At 45.3% G+C, this 22,085-nt stretch overlaps 2 protein-coding genes and 1 non-coding gene across 14 annotated transcripts in view; 1 reads left to right on the top strand and 2 right to left on the bottom strand.

The window, feature by feature from the left end:
• LOC121595202 (proton-coupled amino acid transporter-like protein CG1139) overlaps nt 1-3,459 on the top strand; it is a 10,478-nt gene extending 7,019 nt beyond the window's left edge. For all 3 annotated transcript variants that reach the window (XM_041918962.1, XM_041918964.1, XM_041918963.1), the window contains 3 exons: nt 1,363-1,541; nt 1,618-1,793; nt 1,865-3,459. In XM_041918962.1, coding sequence (XP_041774896.1) covers nt 1,363-1,541; nt 1,618-1,793; nt 1,865-2,106 — 597 coding nt within the window. In that variant the 3' untranslated portion in view covers nt 2,107-3,459. The remainder of the gene's footprint in view (nt 1-1,362; nt 1,542-1,617; nt 1,794-1,864) is intronic.
• Nucleotides 3,271-22,085, bottom strand: LOC121595200 (nocturnin). Of its 10 annotated transcripts, none has more exons than XM_041918958.1 (7): nt 21,690-22,085; nt 8,215-8,379; nt 5,273-5,505; nt 5,134-5,199; nt 4,905-5,026; nt 4,097-4,822; nt 3,271-4,010 (listed from the first exon to the last, which is right to left on the bottom strand). In XM_041918958.1, the coding sequence occupies exons 2-7, from the start codon at nt 8,283-8,285 to the stop codon at nt 3,840-3,842; spliced, it is 1,389 nt and encodes a 462-aa protein (XP_041774892.1). In that variant the 5' UTR covers nt 8,286-8,379; nt 21,690-22,085; the 3' UTR covers nt 3,271-3,839. The 10 variants fall into 10 exon arrangements, with proteins under 10 accessions (XP_041774892.1, XP_041774893.1, XP_041774887.1 ...); XM_041918959.1 differs by lacking the exon at nt 21,690-22,085 and adding an exon at nt 13,252-13,322; XM_041918953.1 differs by lacking the exons at nt 8,215-8,379; nt 21,690-22,085 and adding exons at nt 5,641-6,058; nt 7,031-7,435.
• On the bottom strand, nt 12,375-12,446 carry Trnap-agg. Its single transcript has one exon. It is a non-coding gene; the product is annotated as a tRNA-Pro (tRNA).

Below are 22,085 nucleotides of genomic sequence, written 5' to 3'. Positions count from 1 at the left end.
GTAATGGGCAAAACGGCTCCGAAGCTAGAGCCGGCTCCGACCGCCTCCAGACAATTTCGGGGAAAAGTCGGAGCCGTCGGAGCGGAGCCGGCTCCGGGGAAAAGTCGGAGCGGGCTCCGAAGCCGTTAGTCCGGAGCCGGCTCCAGAGCCATTGGTGCGCTCCGAAACGCCCATCACTATTACACACCAATCACAACTATTCAGATGACTTATAAAGTTGTAGAGTTCTCACAAGTTTATTACACACATCTATACCATACACTAGTCAGAAAACATACAAGGACACACTTGTGCAAAAATTGGAAATAACCAAAATCGGTATACATCAGGCAGAAATCTTTAGGTATCATAGATGTTAAGCCATTACCGTAAAGAGAGCATAAAAATGATCACAAGTTAATTCCTTGAGGTACTCCAGAAGTCCTCCCAATAGTTACAGGTTTAATTGAGTGGCCGCCAGGGCCCTCATTGATTTGAGGACCCTGTGGATTGTTAACAGTGTGTAGAGTAGTGTTGGGTAGATCAGATTCAGATTAATGAATTTGAATTGATTATTGAAATGAGTCAATTAATCTGAATCTCGGTTGGAAAGTTTCACGAATCTCAAAAGATTCAAGAATCTTTAGGGATTCATAAATCTCCAAAGATTCATAGAGCTTGAACTTATTATTATTCTTCTTGGCATAACAACCTACATGGTCAAGCTAGCCTATAGAGCAGCAGCTGTGTCAACCGGTGGAGAATTCCCCCGAAGGAGGGAGTTTTGATTGGGGGGGGGGGGGTTTGGTTATCAATACCGGATAGTTTGATTTGCTAAGCCCATGCGAGGCTTGGAGATTTATAAATATTTTGAGATCCATGGATCCTTGGAGATTCTTGAATCTTTAGGGATTCGATTCGAGATTCAAATCCTTCATCGCTGAAAATTCATATCAATGGATCTCTACGAAAGATTCCTGAAACCCAACACTAGTGTAGAGTACTCCCGTTAGATATTCTAGCGTCAGGACAACGATTCTACCCTTCCCCCCCCCCCCACTTACCATCATCTGCAGGGGGCCTCAACTTTTCTTACCGCTTAAGCCTCCCGACAATCAAAACCCATCACTGACTCCCTAATAACATGTAGACCTCATTATCAACCTTCACACGATAGAACTAACGGACTAATACTGGTTCAAACTTAGCTAGCAGGATTTTAATGTTGACTCGATCAAAAGCTACTTTCAGATCGGTATAAATGAGGTATATTTTTGGTTCAATAGCGAATTAGGTGTTGTGACATGTGTTTATAAATCACTATAAGACCATTTCTGATCAGTCGCATTCGGAAGATCATTAAGTTGCAATCCTTCTTCACAGATCATAGCACTGGAAAATAATATGGCCACCCCGAAATCATTCGGTGGCTCGTGCGGTGTACTTAACGTGGGCATGATTGTGATTGTCTTCCTGTACGCCGGCATGGGCTTCCTAGGCTATCTGAAGTACGGCGCTGAATCGGCCGGCAGCATCACACTCAATCTGCCCCAGGAGGAAATGTAAGTTTCCCGGACCAGTATTCCAGTGGACTTGGTGCCTTAAATATTGATCCTATTTCCCTTTTTCGTTTTACAGCATGTCCCAATCGATCAGAATTCTGTTCGCCATAGCCATCTTTATTTCGTACGGCTTGCAATGCTACGTGCCAGTGGACATCATCTGGAACGTGTATCTGGTGGAGAAGTACCGCGACTCCAACAACAAGCTGGTGTACGAGATGTTGGTGCGAATTGTTGTCGTCATTACCACTTGTGAGTAGATGCATAGTTCCATACGCAATCCACATGCTAGTATACGAACGTCACGATGTTTTGTCCTACAGTTCTGCTGGCCGTTGCCATTCCTCGCCTGGGTCTGTTCATCTCGCTGTTCGGTGCATTCTGTCTGTCCGCGCTGGGGATTGCCTTTCCCGCGATCATGGAAATCTGTGTGCTGTGGCCGGATAAGCTGGGCCCAGGCAAGATTACACTCTGGAAGGACATCATTCTGATCGTGTTCGGCATTGTCGGGCTGGTAGCTGGCACGTACACGAGCGTGCGCGATATTATTCTTAGCTTCATGTAAAGCAGCCCGGACCGAGCCGGTAGCTTCTTGCGCAGCCTACCAGCGTGGCCGCAAGATAGCACAGTACAGGACGACCAAGTAGCTGCAGATCGACTATGCAGACGAAGAAGAAAAAACAACAAACCAAACAGAAACTACTTACAGCAATCTTTCCTAGCTAAAAGACGCGGTTGTGCACTAAAGCTTCCTTAGGGTGAGGGCATTTGCTCCGACCGTTCCTTGCTGCACACCGGGCTTGGGCCAGTGCTGGGTGATTCGTCGTACACTGGGTAGTAAAGATTTGTAACATATCATTTGTAGCATCGAACCTAGTAGAAACATTCGTGTCTGGTTTGCTAGTATTGATTTCAAGCCAAGCAGCCCACAGTACGCAAGCTAGCTCAGGTGTGTAAGGTTTTGTGTTTTCAAAAGCAGATAGCAGAATTATAAGTGAATTGATTTTCAACAAAATAACCGCACAGCAACCTCAAACGGAACTAGGAAGGAAGAAGTGGATGGCTAAGCCTATTTTAGAGCAGAGTTATAGATTTGCATATCAAAGCCAGAGTAAGGTGTAAGCGTTCTCACGCATTCTTTTTGTAGAAAACGGTGATAGCGATAGCTTTGTACAATCACTCAACGCACCACCACCACCACTACGATTACGCAGGAAATTGGCAGCTGAGTGGGTTCAGCCAGCAACGAACTTACTATGTATGTTTATGCTTTACGCGGGGACGCGGCAGCGCTTCCCGCTTCAGAATAAAAGGATACCCTTACGCGACCAACAACACCGTGCGCCTACATCGAACGGTGCAGCAGCGCGCCAAGCAAAGCGAGAATAAAGCAAACGAGGGGCGAAATTATGTTTACTTCTTTTTTTATTATAAATAGATCGTTACCATTACACACTACTAGTTTCAGCAGCATCTGCCTCTTTTACTGCGCTGGTGAGTGATATGAAAATATATAATTTTCTTCCTTTTACCATTACACATTCTTCTGTTCGATGGAAATAAGTTCTGATTCTAATGCTACTAACATCTGGGTTATAAATATAGTTTGGGGGATAATTTGTACACCACCTTCAGGCCGCCGGCCTTGCCAAGCATTGAAGGTGGAGCTATTTTTATATTCAATTTGCTCCGCAGTGGGGTTTTACTGATTCACGCATTTTTTTTTAAATTGCGAAGTTACGTGGTAACCTCGGTTAGTTAGGGAGGCGTTCTCGGAGTTTGACCCTGTTGCTCTTAGCCCGGTCTCGGTATTATGTTATTGGCTTACACATCAGCACTATGCTGAACCAGATACACACATTTGTTATGGCAGAAATCAAGTCAATCATAAACATATACAAATAAAACCACACAATACCTAATTTGTTACGAAGAAAAAGAAAACAACACATATTACACCACCTAAAGACCCCCCCCCCCTCTATGTGTCCCTTCTTCCTATTTTTGCTTAATTCTCTGTGTCTGACACCTGGTTATGCACTGCATTTCTTACACGATCACAGTAGCTATCACATAAATAAAACTAAAATCGCCTTGCCGTTTCCCACCCAAACGATTCAAACTGCGGTTTTGTGACTGCTAAAACAAACGCGCCTCTGCATAAAGGAAAATCGATTTTTGAAGCAATTTCAATACGGAACTGAAACCGATTCCCAGAGCGGCAACCTGTTGCGCTTTTGCGTCACTCGCCAGTTGCGGAAGCCGGTCGTGTTCATTTACGCCTAACGCCTTACAGAACTACAGCTGATGGTTCGGTATCGTGCTACAAACGTCCGTTTGTGAACCATCGCTCGTGGGCTTTAATTCGATGTCACACACCAGCGAAAAGTGATCGGAAGGATACTGGAAGCTGGGCGTGCGATCCACACCAATCTCCTCGCCGGAAGGAAACATGAGGCAATTTTTCACCTGCAGACATATGGAAAGGGGAATAATATGGTAAATTTTTCGGCAGTTTCACAATTAGTTAAAATTCTCTCCACAGTTCTACGTACCGTTAGTTTGTCCTTGGAATAAAACACATAATCAATCGTGTGACATACTTCGCCCTCCTCGCGGATCTTCCACGTCGTGTACGGCGGTTCGTATGCCGCCGATTGTTCCGCCTTCGTCCTAACGCCGTTCGACAGCCCGCAGTCGTCGGTGGCACTGTGCGCGGATCCAATACTGCTGCGGCTACACCGCTCACCCGACCCGACGACAGTGTTGAGCGCGTTCTGATTATTCTCATCCTGCGATTCCTCGGCCAGCAGGTCCGAGTACGCACTGGCCAGTCCGAGCGGTTTATAGTTTAACACCGTGCTGTAGATGGGTTCGATCGGTTCCGCATTAAAATCACCGCACAGTATCACCGGCCGATTTTCCGCCACACCGTCGATGAAGTACAGCAGATCCTTGCCCTGCTCGTTCCGCAGCTTCGACAGCAGCGCACCCTTGCGCGCCTTTAAGTGGGTCGTGGTGACGCAAAACTCTTGCTGTGTGTCGAGCGTACGCAGTACGGCCGCTATTGCCACCTGATTGCTTTGTACGCGCCACACCTCCAGCACGCGGGTGAAGTGGTTAACCATTTCGAGGCGATCTTTCTTGTAAAACACGGCACAGCCGTCCGGTCCGTTGTTGCCGTTTATGTACAGGCAGGGCGAGTCGGGTTTGGGGAAGAACACGCCCTCGTAGTTTTGGGTGCTGAGAATTTTTTGCAGAAATTTAAAATGGTCCACTTCCTAGAGGGCAATCGGTAAAGTAAACGATTGGTTAATATCTTCACAAATTTCCGCAACACACAACGGAATCATCGAATCATACCTGCAGACAGATAATGTCGGGATCGTTTTGAACAATTTCCTCAATCACCTGATACCGCCTGCATTCCCACGTCAGTGCCTCGAGCGGACAGCGCACGAATCCGTCATTGTGCATGCCGAGTGCTGAAAGTAGCGCACGAAACGGAAATTTGCTCAATCAATTCCGCAACAAAGAAAGACTCAATTGAATTTTGTCTCTTTGTGGCTAAATGAGTATTACTCCTACTTACTCTGTGAGAGCATGTTCCATTGGAATATTCGAAGCTGTGTGGCCGTAGCCGATGGTTCGCTGCACGCTGCAAATGATAGGGAAGCTTTGGTTAGATCTTTTCGGTACACTGCGCGATACACCGTTCAACGGTAGCTTACTTTTCGAGATGGAGTCCAGCTGCAGCATCTTGAAGCCGTCCGTCAGATCGCTACCGTTCAAGCGATCGATCGCTTTGAGAAATTTGCGCTTCACAAGCTGGGGACGTTCGTCGCCGCGCGCTATCCGGCAGTAGTCGACCAGATCCGGCACCGACATACCGTCCGTGATTTCTAGCTTATCATCCTGATAGTCCACATTCTTTATTTGCGGCGCTGATGTGAACGAGCCCATTCTGTTGGGAGGGGGAAAGGAAAATAAATAGGAAAAAAGCATTAGATATTAGTTTTTTTAGCATTGCAATTACAGACACACTGATGAAGATTGTACAAAACAAAGGACAACTCTACAATGGCAAGCGACCCACTACCTTTGCAGCATCACCCGCTGTAGATGGCTTTTCTTCAGCGCCCCATTCATTGGCACACCCCCGTGGGAGGGCTGAATTTCGGTAAGCTGAATTTCACCGCACGGATCTAGCATCGTTTTGCAAACTGAGAGAAGAGATAGTACACGTCCGAATCTTGCGACCACCAAACCGGCACTAACGCGTACGATCACACTGCTCACAGACGAGAGCGTACAACAAAACACCGTTCTTTACCGATCTAGGATAGCGCCAACGGCCGCATTCTATAGCGCCGCGTGCATTTGCGGCGAATCAGGCGTAGATCTTGGCGCGCAAGATGTAGTAATACGATTCAGTGACCCCTTTCAATCATACCGGTTATCACGATGCCGGGAAAGTGTTTGCGCGCGCGTGTGTGTCTGTTTCTATGAAAGGTAAACTACATCTTTTGCTTAAAATATGTAAATAAAAATCACCCCAACCGTGGTGGCACCGCTGTGCCGCTGTAGCAACACAAGTCGGGAAGTCGGGTTCGGGATTCCGGTTTCAACGCAACCAACAACTCGGGCGCGCCAGCTTCCTCTATTTGCAAACGGATAGCCTTTCTACACTGTTTACACGATGCCGGACGTGACAACGTGATAATTTGGCAAATTAACAACCATCCGAAACATTTTGAAATGATTTTATGAAGTCCTTCACTGGGGGAAGTGTTCGATCACGACCCCAAAAATGAACTCAATTGTTTAAATTGGGGAACATTTAAAAACGATTGGCTTCTTCTGTATGCAACTTCGATGGCGTTTCGTACAACTTTTTTACAGTAAAAACAATTACCTCCACAATACCTTCAAGGAAGAATTTGCCAACGAAATCAAACCGGCTACAAGACTTCTCATAATACTGCAATAAAAAACGTAAAACACCAACATGCAATTGGCAGGATTAAAGCACAGTTTGAAGGCCAAGGCAAAACAAGTGGCCGACGCGGGTGTGCCTGTGTGTATTTCTCTTTAAAGGTGAGCTGTAAACAACATTTACTTGCTCCTGCCGTCCCCGTTGTTTGATCGATGAAATGGAAGAGTTTTTCATGAAAGTATGGAATGGGGTTCTTTTTTTTTCTTGTTTTATGCTAAAAAAATCACACACGCAAAAAGTGATCGCCGTCGCGGGGTCTGTGGCGAGCGTATTTTTTTCACTCACACTGTGCCAACACCGCGACCGCGGCATGAATTCGCAACAACACAACAGGATGAGAGCTGACGACATTCACATGGGCGAAAGGTGTGAAAAAGAATGGGCGGAACAGATACGCATTTCGGCGCTTGGCACGCGGGACCCGACCAAGTACACCGTTTGCCTCATTTCCCACGCACTTCGGTCGCAGGCGTTGTCCTGCGTGTGTCCTTACAATGTCCGCTGTTACATCCAAGTGGTACAGAAACTGCGTAGAAACTACGGTGGCAAAAATAACAATCCAAGAGCAACAGCAAAATCACAAATATCACATCCGGCAGCACTGAGCAGCGGTCGGCCAATTATTACGAAATGCACAGCGATTGCGTATGGTTTCAGGTGCTTTGTTTTGGCATTTTCACCAAACAGTACGGTGAGGTTCCTTTCGCTACGTGATTATTTGTGCACCTTTTTGCCTATTTCACTTGCACGCATCACGCACTCAGCACCACCAGTGGTCAACACACGGCGTTTTGCACTCCCAGCGATTGTGTTCAGTGTGGCCAGATTATTTGGCGGTTTTCGGTAGGCGCATCAAAACATTATCGGTAGTTTTCGGGAGGTTGAAACTCGAAACTTAACTGAGTTAAAAGAAATGAAAGCGACAGAAGTGTTAAGCAGGATGGAGGGGGGGGGGTGCTTATGTGCAAAATGAAAGTTCAATCTCACGAGAATATGCATCCTTTATCTAGGATATGGATTAGATTTGGTTCAGCGGTTACACAAATGAAGGTTTTTCTGAAGTGTCGATCTGAAAACTGCACTAGGAATTCTAAGCCAAAGAAGGACTAAGATGCCCATTCTTTTTTCTCGGTAGTGGCAAGTTCTTTTTCTTGGGACTCCACGCGACCGCTTAGGGCCACTGCAGTGCTCCATTGGATACGATTTTATCGTACGAGCTGTAATTTGATTTTCGCTGGATTATTTAGATTGATTTGATTGTTTGGCTGAGTTTCATAGTTCAATGATTAAAAAATTGAGATTTTTTCCTTCAAACTCTTAATATATATATACATCGGTATTTCTGTTCACTCTGATTGTGTTCCTGAATCGCACGAATAATCCGAAATCGTTGGTTTGACGTTTGCGTATTTACAGCGCCAAGTCGAGCGATCGACATCGCCCAAACGCCAAAAGCCGAAGTTTGACAACCACGGATGCAACGAAACGGTCATTTGAACCGGTCATTTTTTGAATGTCGACAACAGTTTGGCCGTTATGCATGCATTCTTCCAATTTTGCCTCCAAACCCCAACCTTACAACATTTGTGATTGTGAAAAAAAAACTGTTGCAGCTTCTGCTACGACATACATACAGTGATGATCTGTTATAGAAATACTTTCATGACCCGAAATTACCTTGGGATGAATAGTAAATTCTTAAAGCGCTTCGTTGTGAATACCCAAGTAGTGCGAACGAGCAGATCCATGCTGACGCAGATGTCTCGTGGTGTTTTTAGCCTGTCTGGATCGCGTTCGCTTTACTTGGTTTAGATCCTCTCTCCCGTTTGCGCTTAAAGCGTGCTGTTCATAATACGAAAAAATGTTGTATTAGTTTTGGAATATTAACAATTTATATCAGTTTCAAAAATTCATAGCAAATAGCATCAATGTGAACCAAACTTGACGGAATCAGTGTAGCATTTAAACTAAAGTAAAGAACCAAATACTTTTTACGATTTAACGTAATAGCATTTTTGTATGACCGTATATTAAGAAAAAAGGAGCAATTAAGCAACGTACACCTACGAAGGACATTCAAACGACAATCCTAATGTAACGAATATGCATTTGAATAAATGCACTAATACAAAGTTTCTTCCGTTCCCTCGGCCACAACATCCGGGAAAAAATATTCCACCGTCTAATGATGCTGCTACCACAGCATGTGTCGTTGACCAGACCATCCGCCAAACCTTCACATTTATTAGGATCAATCATTACGTTGCATGAGAACGGGTGTCCATCAAACAGATGACATCGATCAACGAACGGCCGGACAATTGCACGAAAGTGAACGGCTTGCTTATTCAGAACTACACACGATATTCGACAAATCCGGCCTGAAAAGGCATACTAGAGTGGTCCGCAATATAGGTGACGCAATATAGGCCTCACCAAAAAGGGAATTCCATTTTTTGATTGCACCCCGAGCTCACAAAACACGCACTGCGATCGGAACAGTGAGGCCGGTGGGGTGGGGAGAGACCTGTCTGGTTTCACCGAATCCATCAGTTTGTGATTCATGATCCCCACCTGTTTTAGAAACCTAGAAGGGGTTATGACCTAGGTCACGACCGGAAGATCTCGATCGTCGGCCGACCGGTAAGCGTGCTTCAAGCTGTGTGTACCGCACGCCAAATGCAATGGCGTGCCGGTGTGCCGTAAGGATGTGTGCACGGAAGACAACCAGAGTAGTGCGTTCGTACGCGAGATGCATGCAATCAATCTGGCTTCGGAACCGGTTTCAAGCGTTATTTAAAGCTGTTTTATTGAGCTCCGTTTTTGATCGACCCATCAACAGGGTGGCACCGTTCTGCTGCTTCCGTACTTCAGGTTCCGAGTGATTAGATGGGTAACAAATAATAGACAATCGGGCTGTGGAAAGGTCAAACTATTCGAACTCACGCTAGCTGATCATACACGTTTAGTTTCTAGAGCAATCTGCAAGCGTCGACAAAATATCATTAATTTCGGGATGGTAATTAGGGTTAAAAATAGTTCAAGGTACGACTGCAAAAGTGCACCGAGAGCCGTCTCCACACACTTCGGATCGTTCGTCCATTGCATCCCATCCAGCCATGCAAGGACCGCCCTGTGATCGCAAATGGACCATGGGGTAGGCTGGCAGGCAATTTATTTTTACGAGCTCGTGCCCCTTGTCGAGGTCTCGCTAAACCTTACCACCGCGGGTGGGACGACTACGAACGGGCGCGCGCAAATTCGGAAGAAAGATCCAAGCGCGAGCGTGCGCGCGCCGCCGCTCACACACGGCACGTACTCGCGTGTGTGCCCCGAGGGCGCGGGTGTTTTTTTTGTTGTTGTTGTTTTTGTTCATGTGGATGTGTCCGCTCAACTGGAGGCGAGCGATCTGGCAAGATATCCTTCAAGGTTGCAGGCGACCAGGCCCCACACTCGCTGTAACTGTAATTTACATCTCGCATTCCGCTTCCGTAACGGACCCTCGCGCGTCTGGCGGCAAGTGCGGCGGCTTTTTAAAACCATCGCCGAGTCAGTGGTGCGAGGAGGTGGTATCAATGCACTCGATCGATCGGATCGGTGCATTTCTTCCGCGGAAGAATTTTTGATTAACGATCGTTCGGGTACGGCGGTACCGTTACTGGATCGGGAAATCATTGTACCTCGGGAACACAGGTTGGGAGATAAAACTGCGGCAAGTGAAGTTTGCCCATACCCCTTTCACTGTTTCCCGCTTTCCAGGTCCTGATCGAATGGTCACGATCGAGTGATCGATAGAATGCGATAGGATTAGAATCTATTCTAGAATAAGTCAAGTGCGCTTAAAACGATGTAACGGTAAGGCGGCACGACGCAGAGGGCCCCGAGACCCCGGATAGCGTGTGTGGCGTTCTATTCTAAACGAAACGTGGTCATAAATTTTATTCATCAAAGACGGAAGCGATCGAGCGGGTTCGACAGAGGATTTTTTTTTGTTTTAATTTTTAGACTGTTCTTGCTACTACGGCTTCGTGTGTCTATCGTTCATTTCGATCTGAACCCTTCGCCACTGTGCATCGCCCGGAGTCATCAGAACAAGCCAGATGACCTCCAAAACTGAACGAATTCCCGTGTGTGTTGTTTACGCGATGCGGTGCGAAAAGTTCCACGGAAATCAAATGGTCAAGCGGTGGCGCCACGTGTAGCTGCTCCAAAGTCCTACCAAGGAAGATATTCAGCTTCGACAGAAGATGGGGGAGAAACAAAAAACAATAAGAACTACTGTTTCTCAACAGCCCCTGCTCATTCCCTGAACCGAGGACCTTTCGGTCCAATGATCAATGACTCGTCACAAAGCTTAAAGTTTAAAAATGAATACGAACAAAAAGCTTCCCTTGACAGGGCACAACACACAGCAGGAGAGGCACAAAAAGCACAAACACAATTTGAATAAAGTATCCCGGAATGACTAAGGCAAAGCGCTTGACCGGTGGGAAAGGCTCGGGAGCAACTTATTGCGTCTCGAGCTGAACGACAACGATTCTCCAACCGGGACACAAAGCACAACAAAAAAGATCTGCGCCCACTTGGTTGTTTATCCATTCCACGAGTTAAGTGGCACGAAACAAAAATCGACAAAACACCCGCCCCACAAAAAAGGTGTGAGACAAACATCATAAATGAATTAAAAAAAAAAAAAGATTCATGTGGTAAAAACATCACCCAAATAAATTAATTCACTTAATCAGAGACACGAAACAGCCTAACATCGGATGAATGGTACCGCTTTAATTCCACTGTCGTTAGCATTGTTTTAAGTGACTTGTGAGAGATCAGGTGTTAATTTCAAATCGCAGCATCATTGCAACACAAGCCACAACACTGCTGATCCCTGGAGCAATCTAAACCATTTCTCACCGATCGCCCCTTGGCGCCGGCAAAGGTTAATGATCGCACCAAAACACTGAAAGTCAAACAACGCCCAAACGACAAAATCTGAACTGGATTAGCGTGGTCTAGATGTCAGGTCCCCCCATTTGCATAATTCTTTTTGCGTCGTTTCTGGCTGTCGTCGTTACACCAGTTTTCTCCCTTCACCCAATTCCTGGTTCGCCAGTATCCGGTTAAGGGCAGATTTCTGGACGCGTTCCTACATTTCGCCAAAAACTCAAAACAAACAAAGCCAAATCTCTCTGCCAAAGTGCTACTTAAAAACACTTTTATTGCTGCTGTTTGCTTTGCCATGGTCTGGGAGGTTCTAATTAAAATTCCATCACTCATCAAATTCCATCCACAGAATGGATCAAGAAGGGAAGGAAGAGGACACGGCCAGCGTTTTGGTTTGTTTATGATTTTCGGGAACTTTCGCAGTACGATATGATAATACTTAATTTCATTCGAAAACATGTGAAATCCACCGAAAGACGTCATTGCAACATTTTAGTTCTAAACAGTGATCAAGCTAGTTCCGTTTTTGTACGGTTGACCGCATAGTACACAAGAATTAATAATGCCAAGTCGTATCGTATTCTACCATCGAGTGGATAATTTCATCAAATGATGTATATTCTTCGGTCCAAAAACCTTTAGCTCCCATGCTCGTAAAATGACAGAAAAACAGCATTCGTAAGCAATTCGGTTCACGGTTCGCTGGCGATTGTTGATTGCAGAGGCGAGTTAAGTCATTGCAAACGCGTAAAATACAATTTTCAACAACCGGTCAACAAAATGCGTTTACATCGGAAAAGAAACGTAAGACAGAGGTGTTAATTTCATAAACAAAAAGAGAGGGAAAACAATGCGGTCGCCACAGTAAAAAGGCAAAAATGTTTCTCGGAGGTGGGCTCGTCCGGGATTTGAACCCGGGACCTCTCGCACCCTAAGCGAAAATCATACCCCTAGACCAACGAGCCCGTTGTATGACCTGCCGTACAACGCGCTACAGTATCTACGCGCCTATCGCACATGCGCTCACTTCCATGCTTGCGAGGTGGGGTGAAGCAGAGCACAACAGCATGAATACATCGAGCGGAGACGGTTCTCTATCTCTCTCTTTCTCTCTTGGTAATTTTCATTCTTTATGCTGCACCTCCGGAACATTGAAATGCATTTTTCAGAGTATCACGACACTTACGGTATTTATATCGACAGGAGAATGTTAATCTACACGACGCAGGAGAACAGACGAGAACAAAATACACTTCAAAGGACGTAGAAAACGATGCATTAATCTTTCACTCCATTAGCGTTTCCTTACTAATCAGTCATTTACTTTCAATCGCACGCCACGATTGCTGCTCCCAACAAAGCACGGAAAATACCCAGCGTCTACCAGTTGCGTCTTCTTTGTACAGTTCCTTGCAATCCCCCTCGACGGTTGCTGCTCATCTCGGAAAGTCATCATGCATTTCATCGCCAAGCGGGCGGGCGATGAGTGCGTTTACAACACAGTCTCTCCTCCACCAGGAAACGACGCACACACTGCATCAATTCCCGCATCAAATGGAAAGCCCCTTCACCTGACACACACTCTCTCTCTCTTGCGATAGTTCTAACCAAGAATACACAACACACTTCCCAATGACATTGCCTATCCCACCCTTTTGTGTGATGACGATTACGGCAATTACCCTCTGGTGATGACTTTTCATGGTCACCCGATCGGTACTGACCACCTCCTCCCGGCTTCACATTCCCGTCCCGTTTGCCAGTACATACCTCACTAAGTACATTAACAGCTGTCTGGGCGGGATACAATCCAGCTCGTCTATCATAGGATCGGCGTTGTCGCCGGCCGACGACGCGTACGGCTCACCGAAACCGCCCTCCAGCTCCAGCTTCCTCACCGCCAGCCGTCTGTTGGCCGCGACCGGCGTCATCATCGACGCCTCGAAGATGGCCAACTTTCGCTTGAAGTACGCACGGGCCTCTTTCTCGCTCGCGAACCGGCTCAGGTCGATTTCGTCCTCACCGTCCTCGGCACGCGGCACCCTGTCGTCTCCTTGGGCATGGTGGTGGTGACGGTGACGGTGGCCGTGAGCAATCGCCAGGACGTCGTCGGCATCATCATCGTTAGCGGACGAGTCTTTGCGGCAGGTGCCCCGAAGGAACCCGACCGAACCGTCCGGCAGCATTCGCGTGATGGTGCCCAGTTTCTCCGTCAGTGCCTTCGGGCCAAACCGGCCCACCGGTAGCAGATCCATCGCTCGTAGTCAGTGTTTGGGGAAGGGTTGTTGTCGATTTAAGCCCTAAACTTAATGCACCACTCCCCTGGGACACTGGGACTGTCTTGACAAGAGTTGAGTGCTCAGACGCAGCAAAATCAAATACTTCTCGCACGTGTTTTCCAACGTATTTATCTTGTGTATGTATCGCTCACAAGAAGGAAAACCCAGTTTCAATGTTCACGCACCCCAGTTTCACTCGTTACTTTTGTTACTTTTCTCTCTCTTTCTCTCTTCTATTATTGATCTACGCACGCGATTCACGTTTGATCGATCGCGATTGAGAGGTGGTTCGCATGTGATGTTCACTAAACGACTGCCTACAGGTGACTGGTTCTCGGCGCTTGTGCCGGGCGAGCACGATCTTACGATCTACGATTTTTTGTCGCCGCCGGGGTCTAGTGTACACGCAGGGTAGGCGCGGCACGCGGTCGTGGTGAATCTAGCTGTGTTTTTTTTTTACTACAATCCGCGCTTTTGCGTTTTGCTTTCGGTTGTGAGTTTGAGCGTAGAAATATCGGTTTTTTTGTTGCTTTGCTCTTGCTCCTACTTGCTCTTGTATTTCGAGAGCCCCTGCCGGGTCACCGGTTTTCGCCAAGAAGTGGGACGCGCGGACAGGTCTGCTTCGCTGGTCGGGCCAACGATCGCGCAAGCTGCCGGGGGAGCAGCGTACCAGCCGTACAGATGTGTTTCGTTTCTCGGGCGCGCACACACGATACTTTCCCAAGATCAAGGTCGTTTCTTGGTTAACGACTTGGATCGTGGGGTTCCGGTCGTTTTGCCGTACGCCAAAAAGGGAGACAAAAAAGGCGGAGAGAACGCACTCACACGTTTGGTCGCTGCAGTTCGTGATTGTGATGCAGTTTGGTGCGAATTTTCACCAAAAATAATAAGGGGGTGGTATATTTATTTTTGGAACATTGCCCTTACGCTGCTCCGATCATTGTTTGGGGTGTGAAAAGTGCATCTGTTTTTCAATATCTGTTAGGAAGAAGGTTACAAGTTTTCATCGACACTGATCGATTATTGATTGCATCAAGATTCGCCTTGCGTCACAACTTGCTGATTCCACTTCACGACAAGGCACGATTTAAATAACCGATGGTGTAACAAGGCTCAAGGCGCGCACGAGATTTGCTATGATTGTTTATTTGTTCTTGTTATTGGCAACACACACACATACACATGCCAATCGGGAAATCTTCGTCACGATCCTGGGCAGCTTGCAATTGCAGGTCCACCACTATCCCCCGTGTTCCCAGTTGGAGGCGCTTGTGCTCGATCAATCACGATAAATGCATTAGAGTTTGCGCATTAAGCGACGAGCGCGTTATGATTATACAATGGCACCACTAATTAATTGTGATTATCGGCATTTGGTGGCGAATGTGATGAAACTGCCAATCGCTCAGCACACGATACGATAAGCGTCCTTTCGTAGCAAAGAACTGGATTGAGTGGGGGGAGCGTTTTGCACCCCTAAACGACACTAAACGTTGTAGCGTCTTCTGCGCGGCAAACAAACCGGCGATAAAGATCGCGAACGCAAACAACGGAAACACGTTTCTAAATTACTTCCTAACCGGCCGCTTGCTAAGGCACAGCACGGTGGCCCACTCCAACTGCTCGAGCACTAGTGCGGCCCAAGTCCTAAACTAGCTCAGCTTCACTAAACGAGATTAGTTGCGCGCTAAATAAAAGCGGAAGAAATTAAAAAGGCAACAAACGTGCACACAACACGCCGCCGCCGCCTGTGTTTATAAACTCGATGTCCGTGGAGTGTTGGGGTTCGTTTGTGCACGATATATGCAAGTGTTGCTACTGCCGGTTGCGCTCACTTTTGCTAAGAAGGGTTCGCGTTCTAACAACAAGGCTTGTAGAGAGTAAGAGAGAGACTCGTGTGCGCGCGATCTTGCGATCAAGAACCGAACTGCGATACTGAGCTCGAGTTGAGCGCCAAGCGATCGTTTTATCCATGAGAGATCGTCAATCCTACAGCAGGGCGAACGAAGGGGGACGTAAAGACGAAGTCTCCCAGCGATATGCAACCCGCGCGTCCTGTGATGCTGCGGTAGTACAGCGTGAACGGTACTGATCGTGTGGGAGTAGTAGAACCACATACATACACTCAACAGGAAGAACGTGCGATTGAGCACGAGGAATGAAAAGGGGGTAAGAAGTTGTGGGCATAGCATTGTCGTCCCGGATTATGACTAGGAAATGTTATGATCGTAGTGTACAGTGATGGACATGCAAGATCGAACACTTCGATGTCTTCCAACACGGGCTACCTTTTATATTGTCAACTATTTTATTCTCATTATCTTTTGATTGAAATACTCTGTACATAATATTTTGGACAAAAATAAACTCTGTCGATGACAGAAACAAACTTCGTTGGATTTTGAATAATGCATTCTCCAAACTTAAGAAAACTTCAGTGATGTGCTCGATGGGGTTGATCTACCTAATCCCAGACGAATGAACATTTATTGAGTATTGTTTTGTGATTTGGCTTCGGCATAGTAACACTTTTGTTGGAATAAGCTCAAGCCTATTTAACATACATTTACAAAATATCATCTGAATTGAGCACGTCTAGTAAATACTAAGCCGAGGTATCGCAGGCGATGTTTAGCTACTTTAATTTCGTTTGAACTTCGATTGGACTTAAAGTATTTGAAAGCATGATCGCGATGCACATTAGAGGTTTATTGCACATTTAAGGAGAGTCTGATTTTAACTAGCAATGTATGTGATAACTGGGACTCGAATAACGATCCAGCATTTTGAGCAAACTGAATAAAGTGTCTCCAGCTATACATACACAGTGGTTCACTAAATTGATGGTACTCTCTATCTATTGATGATCAACTCTGATTTTTTCGCAGATTTTTTTTTTTTTGCAAGTATCTTGTATCTTCTTTCTGAGCATCAATTTCACATCAATTTAATAAATGCATCTTATCTTATCGTACTTGGTGTGTTATATATTAGCCAAAGTGTACAAAACACTTGTGAATACAAAGCTATGAATACAAGGCCAAATATATCACCTATGAGGTAATTATTTAGTCTTCATGAGCAACAAGGATCGATGGCTCCTCAAGCTACCGTAAAATGCATTCAAGCAAAAGACAAAATGAATCAATGGTTAATGATCCCATGTCATACACTCGGTCGAAGTATTATCAGGCAAGCGTTTTGAAGTCAACGCCAACTGGTAGACAAGATAAATAAATAATTTGATTTTTTTCTATTATCTTAATCTATTCATCGTTACTATGGAGATACGTATTTTGTAATACTAAAGAATATCCAAATTCATTCTTCATGACCTATTTCGAGTTGAATAGATCATTACATGAATTGATAGATCCAAAGGTAACATAATTTTCATAAAAGGACAAGGCTGCCTTGTGAAAAAATACGGTATGAGTAATTATAATTAACAAATTCTATGCAGCTGTAGCATCAAGTGAGCCACTGTATATAAACATAAATAAATAATTTACATAAATATAGTTCCAGCACACATAGATATACAATTTGTTTTTGAGAACTTATGTTTGCACATTTTGTAAATGACGTGTCCGATCTTAAATGCCGACAACAGTAAAACGTTGCTTGTGAGGTGTCGTACGCTCCGCGATCGTGATCAACATGGGATAGAATGGACGGTTGAATTCAAATGATTTTTTTGTTCTTTCTTTGCGTAAAATATCCACAAATCTTGCACACTTATGCACACACAGACGCAATTGTTAGTTGATTCTAAATCTCTTTTATCAATTTGACCGTTCTGATGAATCATCATCAAACGACGAAAACAAGTCGGACCACAAGTGGCACGGATGGTAAACACCTACTCACTCTTCGTCTGTCCACCCTTCGCTCTTGCCAACGGAACGTCTTGTTACAGCAATGTTGCTTCACAATTACTCTGGTTTGGTGCCCCGATTGTAAACAACGTGGCCCTGCGTAATGGCCCTTCGGCGGCAAATACTAGTTTTTTCTAGTAGCCGCTCGAAGCCGGCTGTTATGCTTATCACCGGTACGATGGCTGCCGGCCGCAGACATAACTCGTTGATAGCAGCGCTCCGAGAACAGCTGTGATCCCTTCGGAAGGGCAGGAAAAGTCCCAACATAAAAGGGCCAGCAGTTTTATGGAAAGTTTAGACGGGCGTCTAATTTGCCTAACTGTGTTGACGGTTGATCAACCTAGCCTGCAGGGCGGACAGCGTATTGTACGGAAGGAAGCTTCTTAAGGTGATGTGTGCAGTAGAAGGGACTACAGTTATCAAATATTTGTTTGGGGGAAACGCGGAATGGATCACGTCAGCGAAGAAGCATGGACGTTCCCGTGGTGGCGCAAACATTAAGGAATCAGGTCACGTTTTCCTTGTTGCCGTATGTATGGGCCACCACAACGCCGTCATTGTTCTGCGGCAGTTGGAGCTGACCGATTTGATAAAAGTGAGCGCTCCGTCACGATTATGCTTAATCACTTGCGCACGGTAGCAGCGTGTTCCTTCTTTTTACCGGTAACTGTTGTTTTCGTTGTCGTTGGCGGTGTTCTAGCGTACGGAGGAGAAGGGACCTGACAGGAACGGTTCACCTTGAGTCAGATCAACCCTAGGGATATCTGAATCTTCTTTGGGGAGGGAGAGACCCTTCCCGGTTAACAATGTTGGCGCATCCGACCTGTGCACGGTGATGCATTATCTTTCGAATCACGGTGTGGACATTCGACCAACGGGGCGGTTATCAGCAACGTTGAATCACGGCGGCACGATCATATATCGTGTCCTGGTGGGACCTTTGACGAAACGCTGTCACGATAGGACGGAAAGATCGTTGTCGATCTCGTCTATACGAAGTGCCTTTCATTTGACCGAACGCCCCGGTACAGAGGATGAGTCGCTCTGCTGGTTTTTGCTCCCTAATCCACTTAAATGCTACCCCTGGAAGATTTCACAAGATTTACACCGAGAATGTTCATGCTTTTTGTTTGATGTTTGTAACATTGCTCAAAAGGGAAAAGATCATAACAGTTTTTTTGTATTGTACTTTATAATGATATAAAAAGTGTGATTGACCACACACGCCAGACAGTCTATTGCAGGGATCATCAAACGTTTAACAAAGGGCCTTTTACTTTTAAATCGTTTCGTTTTATTATATTATTTTAAAAATCAGTAAAGAGCTGAAAGATGTCGCTAGAATGTGTGAGAGCTTTTAAGTACAGAGCATTAAATGTTTTAATTTAAATAATTACAAAAGCATGGACTTTTAAATTTCTCTTCACGCCTTCAAACATTTTTTCTCTAAAGCATGCGTTAGAGCCTCAGTGAAAATGAACGCGAAATGTTGGGGTTTTCTGCTATATTTCAATAAAAATTTTATCAGAATTTGGCTCATAGTATACCAAAATGAAGAATATTCAATTTCCCGACTATCTAGACTATGAAAATGTTGTATTAATAAATTAAATGCATTTCCTTGTGATTCCCCGCTTTGTTCACGGTGAAAAATAATTGTCAAAGGGAAATCACAAGGAAATATATTTAATTCATTATTTCAATATGTTTTACGAACTAAATAGTTTGGGAATTGAATATCCTTTCTTTTGGTGTACGATAAGCCATGATCTGATAAATATTTAATGAAATATTGCCAAATTACCCTAAAGTCACGTTCACTTTCAAGCAAGGTAAGACTTTATTTCAATTGTTATTATTTTTTGTAGTTATATTTGTTATTATTATAGATTAATTGGCAACAGAAATATTGTCTCATTAATGAGAACTCCTTTCATCAGCTTCAAATCTAGAAAATTTCAATTTAATATATGCTCGTATGGTTCCATTTCTTGCATTCATCCAAATCAATTGGCAAAACTTTGCCACGGGATTGATGCAGATTTTACTAACAACTGCTCCACAGACCCGACTTTGCAAACCCCTGGTCCAAAGAGCTGTTGAAATTCTACTTGATTGCGACTGTGTAAATGACTCACTAATGAACGCTACACATCCATCATCTCCTTTGAACGATGATTATGCACGATTTTTGAAAAAGCTCCCATAGCTTTCCCGGGACAATTTACCGTCTAGCAAGAGAGCAACAAACAAAGTTGCAAAAAAAGATGATGAAAACGTTTTTTTTTTCTGCATAAATGAGTAATTGTCTAGGCTTCTGTTTTATAAACGAGGGGGCTGATACAGGAACAGTATGCATCAAACGATTTAAAGCGTTGCAATTGCACACTGTGCTCACTCACTTGTACAATCATACCCGGTCCTCGGGCACACTTACAACTGATGCCGTTTGAACCGGTGCAAAAACCGGCCCGGTACGGGTGGGAGGAAAAGCCAAACCCACCCCAGACGGTTAAGCGGCGCGCGATAAATTGCTGTTGACGCTCATTATTCTTCAATCGTTTCTTCTTTCTTCTTGCTTCTTTCGGCGCTCGCCGTGAGTGATGCATCGTTTTCTGCACAAGATCCCGCGTACAAAGAGGAAGGGCATGTAAGTGTGATTGCACGCGGGGTCAAAGAAGGTGTGATTATGTCGCCGGGATGGCAAGTTGGCTGAACTTCCTGCTTAATGCGGCTATAGTGTGAGTGCCGTTTGTTACTAATTGCCTGAAGGTCATGACGAGAAGACGGTTTATGGGGAGAGGACGGTTAGAGGTAATCCTCTTCATCTGGAGTAGTGAACGCGCGTTTACTCGTTCCTCTATCCACTTCCACTGCGCATTTTCTTTCTTTGATTTTAGATTTAATTGTTATTGCCGGTATTTCTCCTGCAGTTCACGCAATCTTGGTGCCAATGTCCGGTTTTCTGGGGCAGATAACCTCTCCCTCGTCGGGAGGAAAAGGTCAGCCCATCAGGCTAACCCACAACAAGGCGAAGATAAGCCGGCCGTAAACGAACGTCCTTGGGAGTAGCTTTTGATGGGTTTGTTTTGGCAATGTGTTTCCTTGAATGCCGCAAGTTCGTTCGTTTCATTCACATCCCACTCCAGAGTGGCAGTACACTTGTAAAGGGTACTGGACCGAAGGGTCGTTTGATGGAGTGAGTTAACTCTGATTTAAAAATCGATCGAACGTCCAATCACAGCTCAGATGTGTCTCGTTAATAACGGAAATCGGACAAGCTTTGTTTGAATGTGTACTTCAGGTCTGCTTCTCGTGACATGTGGACATGATCGTACGCCTTCTAAATCATCTACAATGAGACATTGAAACTACTGCTCCGATGCAATCACTAACCCTCCCCGTACAAGGAATCTTGCCTTGGTTTGGCGCTGATGAAGTTAGTAGGATATCAATCTATTCACTTCGCTGCTTAATTTACTTTACCAACTTGTTACCGATACTGGTCGAACGGTGCGCACGCAGTGACGGTGATCAATTTATGATCGATTTTTCCAACTCTAACGAGTAGTAATGGTTTCACGCGTACTGTTCACTTAGAAACCAAACACCGTAAATGCTCTCTGCGTAAATAATTGCCCGCTCCTGGGACGGATGTGTTCCAGTTCGGTAATATTTGCACTGGAGTCTGGCTCATGAGAAAGCCTGATAAGAAAGGCAGATGAATTGGCATGAATGTTCGCGCAAAAATTTGACCACAAAACTGCCGCATTTGTGCCGGCTGTAACTAGTTTCAACCAGATTCTCCTTCTAGGTACGATTCCCATAAAGCACTCCGATAAGCCCGCGTAGGTTCGTCGTCTATCGACTGTATTATCAGCTACAACCAAGAAACACACAAGTACCGTAAACACGCTGGACACACGGAACGTGGGGTAAAAACAATAGGCATATCCTTTACTTTGTGCAACAGCACACGCGCACTCTATCACGTTTGGTTCACATGATGCTAAATTGCTGAGCGAAATTTCAAACTGGTACTCCAACTTACCTGCTTTAGAGAAATGCTCCTCCTGTCATTACCGCGCGGTGATCGATCAGTGTAAGCACTCTGTGAAGATTTATTGCCGTGTGGTTGTGTGTATCTGGTACGCTAAACTTATCACACTTTGGGCGATCAGCAGCGGCGCAATGTGCTATCACCTTGACTCACTGATCTTTAGACTTTGATCCCGGAGTTTCGCACAGTTTCGGGGTTTGGGTTATTTCTAAGTGATTTTCGCTTCAATGTTACCACAACTGACTTGCACACACTTCCCACAGAACAACAACCAACTACTACCGGTGCGCGACCGAGCGTGGCGTGGCTTTTAAATGGACTGCGGAATCTGCGGAATCGCGCAACCGCTCGCTACGAGGCCGTTGGACGTATTGAAACAGCCCGGCC

This window comes from Anopheles merus, chromosome 3R (genome assembly GCF_017562075.2).
Source record: "Anopheles merus strain MAF chromosome 3R, AmerM5.1, whole genome shotgun sequence".
In the NCBI taxonomy this organism is placed as follows: domain Eukaryota; kingdom Metazoa; phylum Arthropoda; class Insecta; order Diptera; family Culicidae; genus Anopheles; species Anopheles merus.
This window is presented reverse-complemented; position numbering and strand designations above follow the sequence as displayed.

What these genes read in the sequence shown, in the direction of transcription:
- LOC121595200 (XM_041918952.1), bottom strand. Translation starts at nt 13,736, where the DNA reads ATGGATCTGCTACCGGTGGGCCGGTTTGGCCCGAAGGCACTGACGGAG. An exon ending in CTGTTAATGTACTTAGTGAG is followed by an intron (nt 5,506 to 13,251) that starts GTATGTACTGGC and finishes CCCTCCCAACAG; the next exon opens with AATGGGCTCGTTCACATCAG. An exon ending in GCTGGACTCCATCTCGAAAA is followed by an intron (nt 5,200 to 5,272) that starts GTAAGCTACCGT and finishes TATCATTTGCAG; the next exon opens with CGTGCAGCGAACCATCGGCT.